The sequence below is a fragment of the Schistocerca cancellata genome, chromosome 2 (genome assembly GCF_023864275.1).
Source record: "Schistocerca cancellata isolate TAMUIC-IGC-003103 chromosome 2, iqSchCanc2.1, whole genome shotgun sequence".
NCBI classification, from domain to species: domain Eukaryota; kingdom Metazoa; phylum Arthropoda; class Insecta; order Orthoptera; family Acrididae; genus Schistocerca; species Schistocerca cancellata.
The window spans coordinates 235422040-235436008 of record NC_064627.1 but is presented as its reverse complement, the minus strand read 5'-3'; the positions used below and the strand labels follow the sequence as shown (position 1 = coordinate 235436008).

General features: G+C 40.3%; 1 protein-coding gene across 1 annotated transcript in view; it reads left to right on the top strand.

Annotated features, from left to right (window-relative positions):
* The window catches only part of LOC126161569 (glutathione S-transferase-like), a 51835-nt gene that overhangs the window by 14751 nt on the left and 23115 nt on the right, over nucleotides 1–13969 (top strand). Inside the window, exon 2 of the mRNA XM_049917511.1 lies at nucleotides 2887–3038. Coding sequence (XP_049773468.1) covers nucleotides 2903–3038 — 136 coding nt within the window. The 5' untranslated portion in view covers nucleotides 2887–2902. The remainder of the gene's footprint in view (nucleotides 1–2886; nucleotides 3039–13969) is intronic.

Below are 13969 nucleotides of genomic sequence, written 5' to 3'. Positions count from 1 at the left end.
ATCACAATTACAAAAATGCAGAATGATGAAATCATCTGTGACATCTATGCCATGAAAATACAGTCTTCTATTTTGTTACAAATACTACATTATTGCAAGTTCTGATGAATTTGGTATGCCATCTTCATTTTTCCATAGTTTTACAAAATTAGGTCAGGAACTTAACCAAGCTCAACATTGTCCAATCTGTTTATGTGGATGGCAATATACACTCTAAGAAAAAAAATGATACACCACCAAGGAATTATCTGAATGGGACAGAAATCAGTAGATGCTATATATATGTACACACAAACAAATGATTGTAATTAGTCAATTTATTCAAGAGAAAGAGGGTCACAAGTTAAACCCATCAATAAGGGGCTGACCCACCTCTGGCCCTTGTCCAAGCAGTTGATAGAGTTGTTGGATGTCCTCATGACAGATACTGTGCCAGAGTCTGTCCAATTGGGTCATTAGATCATAAAATTTGCAAGATGACTGGAGGGCCCTGCCCATAATGCTCCAAATGTTCTCTATTGGGGAGAGCTCCAGAGGCCTTGCTGGTCCAGGTAGGGTTTTGTAAACACAAAGACAAGCAGTAGAAACTCTCACTGTGTCTGGATTGGTAGTATCTTGTTGATATTTAAGCCCAGGATGGCTTGCCATGAAGGACTACAAAATAGGGCATAGAATGCTGTTGACATACCACTGTGCTGTAAGGTTGCTGTGTATGACAACCATGGGGGTCCTGCTATGAAAATACTATGCTCCTAGCTGTTGGGCTACATGACAGGCAGCAGTCAGTTAGTATCCCACTGCTGTCCACGGCATATCAGGACACTTCATCAGTCTAGAATCTCAATGAATGGAGTTCAGTGATAAGTCCCAATTCAAACTGAGCCCTGATGACCAGTGATAATATGTCTGGAGATGCCCTGGACAGTGGTGTACCACCAACCTGACTGTTGCCTGCCATATGGCATAGCAACCAGGAGTGATGGTCTGGGGTGCCATTTCTATTCATAGCAGGAACCCTTTAGTAGTTATCCATTCAGTATACTGCACTGTTTTTGAGCTGTATGTTGATGATATTCTATGCCTAATTTAGTTGACCTTCAGGTAAGCCACCCTGGGTTTACATTTCAGCAAGATAGTATTCACCCACACACATTATGAGTTTCTACTACTTGTCTCTGTGCTTGCCAAATTCTACCTTGTCTAGCAATGTCACTGAACATATCAACAATTGAGAACATTTGTAGCATTATGGGCAGGACCCTCCAACTAGCTCAAGATTTTGATTATCTAATGTGCCAACTGGACAGAGTTTGGGATGATATCCCTCAGGAGGGCATCCAACAATTCTGTCAGTCAATGCCAAGCTGAATAACTGCTTGCATAGTGGCCAGAGATAGACCAAATGTTATTGACTTGCTCAATTTGTAAAGCTCTTTCTCATGAATAAATCAAGTTATTCTGAAATTGTGATCATTTGTCTGTTTGTATGTATATGTAACATCCACCAGTTTCCATCCCATTTGGATAACTTCTTTGTGATGCATCTTTTTTTTTGCCTTAACATGCACAGTGATGGTAAGAATAAATAATTACTGGTAATTTGGTGACATCTGAATGAACACAGCTATGGTTTGGTAGCAACTGACTGTAATTGTTGGGCACTAAATGAATATTGCTTGTCTGTGTCTAACTTTGGTGGTTGCCTACCAGTGACTGCTCTGTGGCACTGACAACAGTGCATATTTACAGAATCATTTAGAAAAGTTTCTACAAAATGTTAAAAAAAAGAACACTCATTCAATAATAATATAATAGATAGGAATTTTACAAGTGCTTCAGCCCCTTACACATCTGGTAATGACGTTATTTTGTGTAATTATATGAACAGTGTTCAAATAGCTCTAATGCTGGCTTCTGGTTTGATGAGCAGATTTTTGAGAAACACAATTTCCACCTTTTTGCTAATGAAACTAGACAAGTTTTTTTTTTTTTTTTTTTTTTTTGTAGAAACCAGAATGTTGTTTTTTCAGATATTTCCTTCAGTAACAGGTTTACTTAGTAATAGCAATAGTATACATTTTAGCTTCAGAAAAATTAAAGATTTCAATATGGTAATGTTGGTTTTTTGAAATGTGTACCATTTCAAATAAGAATAATCTGACCAGTGATATTTCTTAAATGAAACTTTTGAGATTAGAAAAAAAAATGTTCTTTACAAGTGTAATAGACCTCTAATAAATGTCAGTTTTTGTCAAACCTCACATTTCATCACAATGAACTTCTCAAGAGGATAAATGCAACATAATTGTTGATTTGTATGACTATTTATTAAAACATTCTTGTAAGATCCATACAAAGTTCAAGTTAAAATTACAAAAAGCGAGAGCATAAGCAATTTATGTACATGATAAATATGTTATGCTGTAATTCTGTTCAGTAGTGATATAGCATTTTTAATGTACAGAGTGGGCAAAATAAATTGTTCAGAAAATATGTTTTTCAGTGTTCAAAGTTAGTTTTTTTAAATACTCAGTAATGAAGATGTGCTGTGTAATTATGCACGAGCACCATTTTGTACTGCATTCAGCTGGTCACTGGACATATCTGCTCCTCTGTCTCTCACTCAAATGTAATGAGACAGTGAAATACTTGGGCCATAGTGTGCAGGAAATGTGCATGCACAAACAAGTGATGGGAACTGATTGGTCCATTGAAATCACTATTTCAACATTTTCTGTGATGAGCAGTTCTACAGTTCATTAACAAGGGTCAGTTCCATGTCACTCTTATAAATATATTCTGGCCCAGTTTTATTATGCCCACCTAGTTGCGATTGTTTGAAACCCAGTTGACAGTATATGACATTTGTTTTTTATGTAATTTCAGAGAGACAGTGAAAGACATGGCACCAAAATACAAATTATTTTACTTTCCAATCAGAGTTATTGCTGAGCCAATTCGATTCATTTTGGCATATGTTGGTGCTGAATATGAAGATATTAGAGTTGAATCGGCTGACTGGCCAAGTCTTAAACCAGGTAAACCTATGACATATATCCTGCAAATAGCATTGAGTTTTAACCTTTATACCAGTGTACTATGCAGTTGTAACATAATGTGTAAATTATTACAAAAGCCATACATGTTGATGTAAACAAATAATTAAAGTTTCATTGAAATAAAAATACACATTTCCTAGGAAGTTACTGTATCTCCATTTATAATCAAATCTTTGTTGTATCAAGATATCAAATCGGACAGTTTCTTGGTGTGTTTCTGCAGCATGAACTACCACACTGCTCCAGGACAAAACTTCAACTTACTCATCAGATCAGTGTGTAAAATGTGGGAAGCGATATAATGCCAAGAAAGTTTCTAAGTTGCAGTTAATATATTGTTGAGATGTGGATCCAGGAGTGAAAAGTACCCCAGATATCAAACCATTGTTTGTTAATGTCCACTATTTGTTGTTAAGCACAATGACAATTTCACTCCACGAAGTCCCAAAATATGTGCTGATACAAAACGGCTATAATTAAATGAAAATAAGCAAAATTATATCAGGAACTTTTCAAATTACCTATCAATGAACTGTTACTAGTGTTCATTATTGCTTGAGGAATTGGCAGATAAGATTATTTTAGAAATGTTTTACCAATTATTATATAGATCAAAATGCAGTCATAAATTAATGGGGTAAATGAATTATTATCAAATATCTGGACTGATATGAATTAGGAACAGCTTCAGCTGGGTCAGTTTTAGGAAGTTGCAGATACCAAAGACATCCTTCTTTAGACATTATGAACTTTCAATCAGAAATTTTCTTGACTAAATGGTTATGGTAACTGTCACAGCACTTTTCCCAAGCACTACATTAAGCACTACATTCCAAGGTATTGTTTCCTTCAGTCAAACTATGATATTGCAGTGCCTGTGTTGTTAAGAAGAAATGTGCAATGTCCATTTAGACATGCATGCATGTCAAAGGAACAGGCACTGCAGTTGCTACAGCCATTATGAAAAACTTGAAATGTATTCACAGTTGCAAATATAAACAACCATCAGCTGTATTGGGGAATGACAGCAATTAAAATTTGTGCCATACCAGGATTGAACCCAGATTTCCCCCTTACATGAGCGGTTGCCCTAACTACTTTGGCTGTCCTTCCAACACCTACAGCCAGACCCCAACTTCCATATGTCATGATTTCTGCATCACAATCTGTACTTGTACACACTTTGTGTAGTTCCCATACAGGGGAGGACATCTCAATTGAAAATTGCTGCCCAATATCAGTGGATAAATGCATTCCAGTGACTGAAGTGTTAAGAAGAATGGTGCAATGTCCCTTCAGACATAGAAGACTGGTGCAATGTCCCTTCAGACATGTATGCATGTCCAAAGAAACAGGAATTGTGGTGACTACAGTCACTATGAAATGCATAAAACGTATTCACAGTTGTGAATATGAACAACCATCACCTATATAAGAGAATGATGGCAGTGAAAATTTTTGCCAGACCGGAATTTGAAACTGGGTTTCCAGTTTTATGCCAGTGGTCATTTTAAACCACTTTGGATATCCATGCATATCCAAAGGAACATTGCCTCGTTTTTCTTAACAACAGAGGCACTCCAATAGTGTGTTCATCTGCCAATACTGGGCAGCAACTTTCAATTAAAATATCCTCTTCTGCATGGGAATTAAATAGTGTATGTACAAGTACAGGTTGTGACACAGAAATGATGATGTATGGAAGTTTCTGCCTGGTTATCCATGCATGGGTAACCAAACCAGTTAAGGCAACCACTTGCGTGAAGTGGGAAGTGCAGATTCAGTTCCTTATACAGCTAATGGTTATTTGTATTTGTAACTGTGCACATGTAGCAGCAGCTGCCGAGCTGAGAGGATGCGCAGCAGAGCAGCAGCAGCACTTGTCTGATAAACTGCAAATTAATTTAGTCTTTGTTTTTTGTTCACATGCTTCTGCAAAGAAATGAACTGTACATGTGTATTTTACTGTGTAGATTAGTGGTTAGAAAATTAATCATAGTTTTTGTTATTGCATAAGTCTTGCGAATATCCATCCTAGTTGGCTTTCTAGTGTAAATTTTCCCATTGCCAGAAACTCTGTCATGCCACTGAGTTTTAATCTTGTGCTAGTAGGCAGCTTAGATCAGTGCATTCTAGTTTGACTATTTATCTCACGCAGTAACTTTACGGCAAACAGGATTTGTAATAACAGGTATCTGTAAATACATCAACTTCAGTAGAGAAATTTATTTCTGTTTAATGGCATGTGGTCTCAGAGTACAGTGAGAAATCTGCACAGCAACTTTTAGTGTTACTTTATTCTCCTTCAGTATATTTTCAAACTCAGTGGCGCCATTTGAAAACTGGTATCTATTTTATACACAGTATAATATGGTTAGGGCTGTGCATGTAGTGAGTGAACACAAGGAGAGTTGGCTGCTGTCCATAAACAGCTGGAAGCTGCATTGGCTACCATCGACAAGCTTCTAGCTAATGCTCAAAGTTGTGGTGAAGTCAGCAGTGACGAGACCTGCGACACATTTGGTGCCACTGGGATCCCTTGGTGGCTGGGACGTCACTGCGATTTCCAACACGCAACAACTGACCGGTCCGTCCTCACTCCAGAGTGGGTGGTGGACAACGGTGGGTTTGCGTGTCACTGGGCGGAAGGCGAAAGAGGGAGCAGGCCATGCAGCTGGCTCCCTACGTCTTAGCAACAGCTACGAGGTGCTACCCAGTGATAACTCTGAGCCAGCACTGGATGTCTCTTCTGTTGGGCCAGCGGTCGATTTTCCTGCCCAGTCTGGACAAGTACAAAGGATGGGTATGCTAGTCATTGGGAGCTCCAATGTTAGGCAGCTGATGGAGCCCCTCAGAGAGACAGCAGGCAAGGCAGGAAAGAATTCCAATGTACATTTGGTATGTTTACTGGGAGGTCTCATCCATGATGTGGAGGAGGCCCTGCTGGAGTCTATCAAAGACCCTGGCTGCAACCGGCTGCATGTAGTGTCACAAGTCAGCGTGAATGATGCCTGCCACTTGGGTTCTGAGGCCACCCTTGACTCCTTTTGTGGCTGGCTGATTTGGTGAAGGCAACTAGCAATGCATGCGGCATGCAGGCTAAGCTGTCTATTTGTAGCATCATACCCAAGGTTGATTGTGGTACTCAGGTTTGGAGCAGAGTGGAAGGTCTAAACCAGAGGCTCAGATGGCTCTGTGATGGTACCGGATGCGAATTTCTCAACCTCTACTATCAGGTGCAAAATTGTAGGGTTCCCCTTTGTAGGTCAGGCATGCACTACACACAGGAAGCAGCTGCTAGGTAGTGAAGTACATGTGGTGTGCACATGGGGATTTTTTAGGTTAGAGAACACCTCCCTTGGGAGTAAAGACTATTTGTCTGTCAAATCAGCCACAGTGACCTCAGAGAAACATGGTCCTCACAGATCAGAGATAGAAAAGATTAATATGATTTTAGTAAACTGCAGGAGTATCCAAGGAAAGGTCCCAGAATTAGTATGGTTTACTGAAGGTTATAATGCACAGATACTATTGGGAACAAAAAGCTTGTTGAAACCAGATGTAAATGACAACGAAATCCTAAGTTCAGAGTGGAATGTTGATCATAATTATAGGTCAGTCGCCAGTGGTTGTTGTTGTTGTTGTTGTTGTTGTTGTTATTGTGGTCTTCAGTCCTGAGACTGGTTTGATGCAGCTCTCCATGCTACTCTATCCTGTGCAAGCTTCTTCATCTCCCAGTACCTACTGCAGCCTACATCCTTCTGAATCTGCTTAGTGTATTCATCTCTTGGTCTCCCTCTACAATTTTTACCCTCCACACTGCCCTCCAGTACCAAATTGGTGATCCCTTGATGCCTCAGAACATGTCCTACCAACCGATCCCTTCTTCTAGTCAAGTTGTGCCACAAACTCCTCTTCTCCCCAATTCTATTCAATACCTCCTCATTAGTTATGTGATCTACCCATCTAATCTTCACCATTCTTCTGTAGCACCACATTTCGAAAGCTTCTATCCACTTCTTGTCTAAACTATTTATCATCCATGTTTCATACACGGCTACACTCCATACAAATACTTTCAAAAACGACTACCTGTCACTTAAATCAATACTCGATGCTAACAAATTTCTCTTCTTCAAAGACGCTTTCCTTGCCATTGCCAGTCTACATTTTATATCCTGTCTACTTCGACCATCATCAGTTATTTTGCTCCCCAAATAGCAAAACTCCTTTACTACTTTAAGTGTCTCATTTCCTAATCTAATTCCCTCAGCATCACCCAATTTAATTCGACTACATTCCATTATCCTCATTTTGCTTTTGTTGATGCACATCTTATACCCTCCTTTCAAGACACTGCCCATTCTGTTCAACTGCTCTTCCAAGTCCTTTGCTGTCTCTGACAGAATTACAATGTCATCGGCAAACCTCAAAGTTTTTATTTCTTCTCCATGGATTTTAGTACCTACTCCAAACTTTTCTTTTGCTTCCTTTACTGCTTGCTCAATATACAGATTGATAGCATCACGGAGAGGCTACAACCCTGTCTCACTCCCTTCCCAACCACTGCTTCCCTTTCATGTCCCTCAACTCTTATAACTGCCATATGGTTTCTGTACAAATTGTAAATAGCCTTTTGCTCCCTGTATTTTACCCCTGCCACCTTCAGAATGTGAAAGAGAGTATTCCAGTCAACATTGTCAAAACCTTTCTCTAAGTCTACAAATGCTAGAAATGTAGGTTTGCCTTTCCTTAATCTTTCTTGTAAGATAAGTTGTACGGTCAGTATTGCCTCACGTGTTCCAACATTTCTACGGAATCCAAACTGATCGTCCCCGAGGTCAGCTTCTACCAGTTTTTTCATTCGTCTGTAAAGAATTCGCGTTAGTATTTTGCAGCTGTGACTTATTAAACTGATAGTACGGCAATTTTCACATCTGTCAACACCTGCTTTCTTTGGGATTGGAATTACTATATTCTTCTTGATGTCTGAGGGTATTTCACCTGTCTCATACATCTTGCTCACCAGGTGGTAGAGTTTTGTTAGGTCTGGCTCTCCCAAGGCTGTCAGTAGTTCTAATGGAATGTTGTCTACTCCCGGGGCCTTGTTTCGACTTAGGTCTTTCAGTGCTCTGTCAAACTCTTCACGCAGTATCATATCTCCCATTTCATCTTCATCTACTTCCTCTTCCATTTCCATAATATTGTTCTCAAGAACATCGCCCCTGTATAGACCCTCTACATACTCCTTCCACCTTCCTGATTTCCTTCTTTCCTTAGAACTGGGTTTCTATCTGAGCTCTTGATATTCATGCAAGTGGTTCTCTTTTCTCCAAAGGTCTCTTTAATTTTCCTGTACGCAGTATCTATCTTACCCCTCGTGAGATAAGCCTCTACATCCTTACATTTGTCCCCTAGCCATCCCTGCTAGGCCATTTTGCATTTCCTGCCGATCTAATTTTTGAGGCGTTTGTATTCCTTTTTGCCTGCTTCACTTACTGCATTTTTGTATTTTCACCTTTCATCAATTAAATTCAGTATCTCTTCTGTTACCCAAGGATTTCTACTAGCCCTCGTCTTTCTACCTACTTGATCCTCTGCTGCCTTCACTATTTCATTCCTCAAAGCTACCCATTCTTCTTCTACTGTATTTCTTTCCCCCATTCCTGTCAATTGTTCCCTTATGCTCTCCCTGAAACTCTCTACAACCTCTGGTTCTTTCAGTTTCTCCCGGTCCCATCTCCTTAAATTCCCACCTCTTTGCAGTTTCTTCAGTTTTAATCTACAGTTCATAACCAATAGATTGTGGTCAGAGTCCACATCGGGCCATGAAAATGTCTTACAATTTAAAATCTGGTTCCTAAATCTCTGTCTTACCATTATATATATAATCTATCTGAAACCTTTTAGTATCTCCAGGGTTCTTCCATGTATACAACCTTCTTTCATGATTCTTGAACCAAGTGTTAGCTATGATTAAGTTATGCTCTGTGCAAAATTCTACCAGGTAACTTCCTCTTTCATTTCTTAGCCCCAATCCATATTCACCTACTACATTTCCTTCTCTTCCTTTTCCTACTCTCGAATTCCAGTCACCCATGACTATTAAATTTTCGTCTCCCTTCACTACCTGAATAATTTCTTTTATCTCATCATACATTTCATCATCTGCAGAGCAGATTGGCATATAAACTTGTACTACTGTAGTAGGCATGGGCTTTGTGTCTATCTCGGCCACAATAATGCATTCTCTATGCTGTTTGTAGTAGCTTACCCGCACTCCTATTTTCCTATTCATTATTAAACCTACTCCTGCATTACCCCTACTTGATTTTGTATTTATAACCCTGTATTCACCTGACCAAAAGTCTTGTTCCTCCTGCCACCGAACTTCACTAATTCCCACTATATCTAACTTTAACCTATCCATTTCCCTTTTTAAATTTTCTAACCTACCTGCCCGATTAAGGGATCTGATGTTCCACGCTCCAATCCATAGAACGCCAGTTTTCTTTCTCTTGATAACGAGGTCCTCTTGAGTAGTCCCCGCCCGGAGATCCGAATGGGGGACTATTTTACCTCCAGAATATTTTACCCAAGAGGACGCCATCGTCATTTAATCATACAGTAAATCTGCATGCCCTCAGGAAAAATTACGGCTGTAGTTTCCCCTTGCTTTCAGCCATTCGCAGTACCACAACAGCAAGGCCGTTTTGCATAGTGTTGCAGGGCCAGATCAGTCATTCATCTAGACTGTTGCCCCTGCAACTACTGAAAAGGCTGCTGCCCCTCTTCGGGAACCACACATTTGTCTGGCCTCTCAACAGATACCCCTCCGTTGTGGTTGCACCTACGGTACGGCTATCTGTATCGTTGAGGCACGCAAGCCTCCCCACCAACGGCAAGGTCCATGGTTCATTGGGGTGGTTTGTTTATCACAGTAAAAAATTCAATAAAATCTAGTGAGGTTATCATGGATTCTGAATGTGAATTAATCTGGATGAAACTGAGTATCAAAGAATGGTTGCAAATGGTGATCAGATGCTTTTATAGACCACCTGGGTCAGGCTCTGTAGTTGTAGAGTGCTTCAGACAGAACTTGCAGAACATCATTAGTAATTTTCCTGATCATGCTGTTGTAATAGCGGGTGACTTCAACATGCCAGGTATAGATTGGGAGTGTTATACCATCAAAACTGATGTCAGAGATAGGGAATCATGTGGCATTGTTCTGGATGTCTTGTCTGAGAATTACCTTGAGCAGATAGATAAAGAACCAGCTCATGAGCGTAACGTCTTAAACCTCATGGGAATGAATAGACCTGAACTTACCAAATCAGTTAACACAGAGGAAGGTATCAGTGATCATAAGGCTGTGACAGCATCTATGACGTCGGGTCCTACAAGGAATGTTAAAAAAGGTGGGAAGATATCTTTGCTCAACAAGGGTGACAAGATACAAATTTCAGAATATCTCAGCAGTCAGCATCAATTACTCGCCAATGAGGATGAAGATGTGGAGAACAAGTGGAAAAAATTCAAAGGCATCATTCAATATGCCCTAGACAAATATGTTTTAAGGGATGGGAAAGACCCACCATAGTGTAATAGCCATATCTGGAAAAGTGTTATGTAACCAAAGAGCACTTCATCGCAGATTCATGAGAAGTAAAAACCTAGCTGACAAACAAAAGCTGAATGAAGTGTAAATGAGCATAAGGAGAGCAATGAGAGAAGCATTCAATGATTTTGAAAGTAAGATGTTATCAACTGACCTGAGTAAAAACCCTAAGAGATTTTGGTCATATGTAAAATCAGTAAGTGGGTCAAAATCATCTATTCATTCTCTTAGCGACCACACCGGCACCATCATGGAAGATAATAGAGGGAAGGCTGAAATACTGAATTTGGTCTTCCGAAGTTGTTTCACCATGGAAGATCGTAACACTGTCCCTCCTTTCAATCATCATATGAACATCGAAATGGTATATATTGAGATAACTGATCACGGAATTGAAAAGCAGCTACAATCGCTTGGTAGTGGAGAGGCTTCAGGACCAGATGAGATACCTATAAGATTCTATAAAGATTACGGCAAAGAAATTGCTCTCCTTCTATCAGTAATTTATCGTAGATCATTTGAGCAACGAAAGGTACCTAATGACTGGAAAAAAGCACAAGTCATTCCCGTTTTTAAGAAAGGCCATAAGACAAATCCACCCAATCATAGACCTATAACATTGATGTCAGTTCTTGGAAAATGAACATCTCCTCTATAAAAATTAACATGGATTCCGCAAACAGAGATCCTGCAAAACTCAGGTCACTCTGTTCCTCCACGAGATCCACAGTGCAGTGGACAACAACGCTCAGGTTGATGCCATGTTCCTTGATTAAGGAATTTGCCGTGTGAGATAATGGAGTAGTGGAACAGACCTGCGATTGAAATCAACACGCCACTCTTAACGGAACTAAATTGAATGGTGTAAAGGTAATATCTGGGGTACCACAGGGAAGTGTGATAGGACCTTTGCTGTTTACAATACATACAGGGTTATTACAAATGACTGAAGCAATTTCACAGTTCTACAATAACTTTATTATTTGAGATATTTTCACAACACTTTGCACACACATACAAAAACTCAAAAAGTTTTTTTAGGCATTCACAAATGTTCAATATGTGCCCCTTTAGTGATTTGGCAGACATCAAGCCGATAATCAAGTTCCTCCCACACTCGGCGCAGCATGTCCCCATCAATGAGTTCGAAAGCATCGTTGATGCGAGCTCGCAGTTCTGGCACGTTTCTTGGTAGAGGAGGTTTAAACACTGAATCTTTCACATAACCCCACAGAAAGAAATCGCATGGGGTTAAGTCGGGAGAACGTGGAGGCCATGACATGAAATGCTGATCATGATCTCCACCACGACCGATCCATCGGTTTTCCAATCTCCTGTTTAAGAAATGCCGAACATCATGATGGAAGTGCGGTGGAGCACCATCCTGTTGAAAGATGAAGTTGGCGCTGTCGGTCTCCAGTTGAGGCATGAGCCAATTTTCCAGCATGTCCAGATACACCTGTCCTGTAATGTTTTTTTCGCAGAAGAAAAAGGGGCCGTAAACTTTAAACCGTGAGATTGCACAAAACACGTTAACTTTTGGTGAATTGTGAATTTGCTGCATGAATGCAGGATTCTCTACTGCCCAGATTCGCACATTGTGTCTGTTCACTTCACCATTAAGAAAAAATGTTGCTTCATCACTGAGAACAAGTTTCGCACTGAACGCATCCTCTTCCATGAGCTGTTGGAACCGCACCAAAAATTCAAAGCGTTTGACTTTGTCATCGGGTGTCAGGGCTTGTAGCAATTGTAAACGGTATGGCTTCTGCTTTAGCCTTTTCCGTAAGATTTTCCAAACCGTCGGCTGTGGTACGTTTAGCTCCCTCCTTGCTTTATTCGTCGACTTCCGCGGGCTACACGTGAAAGTTGCCCGCACGCGTTCAACTGTTTCTTCGCTCACTGCAGGCCGACCCGTTGATTTCCCCTTACAGAGGCATCCAGAAGCTTTAAACTGCGCATACCATTGCCGAATGGAGTTAGCAGTTGGTGGATCTTTGTTGAACTTCGTCCTGAAGTGTCGTTGCACTGTTATGACTGACTGATGTGAGTGCATTTCAAGCACAACATACGCTTTCTAGGCTCCTGTCACCATTTTGTCTCACTGCGCTCTCGAGCGCTCTGGCGGCAGAAACCTGAAGTGCGGCTTCAACTGAACAAAACTTTATGAGTTTTTCTACGTATCTGTAGTGTGTCGTGACCATATGTCAATGAATGGAGCTACAGTGAATTTATGAAATCGCTTCAATCATTTGTAATAGCCCTGTATAAATGATGTAGTAGAAAGTGTCAGATGCTCTCTAAGGCTATTCACAGATGATGCAGTTGTCTATACCAAAGGAGCAATGCCAGAAGATAGTCAGAATTTGCAGAATGACCTAGAGAAAATTGATGAATAGTGTTGGCTCTATCAGTTGAGCCTGAATGTAAACAAATGTAACATATTGTACATACACAGGAAAAGAAATCCACTATTCAGCTATGCTATTGATGACAAACAGCTGGAGACAGCATCTGCCATAAAATATCTAGGTGTAACCATCCAGTGGACCTTAAGTGGAATGACCATATAAAACAGATAATGGGAAAAGCAGACACCAGATCAGATTCATCAGAAGAATCTTAAATGTAACTCATCCATGAAAGACGTGGCTTATAAGGCATCATTTGCCCGATTCTTGAGTATTGTTCATCTATCTGGGATCACTATCAGGTATGACTGATAGAGGAGACAGAGAAGATACAATGAAAAGTGGCACATTTTGTCACGGGATTGTTTAGCTGGGAAGAGAGTATTATTGCAGATGTTACAAGAGAGGCGTTCTGTATCACAGAGAGATTTACTATTGAAATTTCAGACAGCACTTTTCAGGAGAAGTCAGACAACTTATTACTTCCCTCCCACATACATCTCGTGTGTTGACCACGAGGAGAAAATTCGTGATACTAGATCCAAACAGAGGCTTACCAACAATCATTCTTCCCACGCACTATTTTTGAATACAAAGGGGTTGGAGGGATCAGATAGTGGTACTGAAAGAACCCTCAGCCACACACCATTAGGTGGCTTGTGGAGTATGATGTAGATGTAACTATAAATGCAATTCACGTATTTCACAAGGACTGTAGCCACACCAGTACTCGTTTCTTTTGCTGAGTATGCTTGTACAGCGGGACATTCCATGATTCTTCTTTACAGCACAGGCATTGCTGTATTGTATTTATCTGCCAATACCAAGCAGCAGCTTTCAGTCAAAACATTCTCCCCAACATGGAAATTATGCAATGT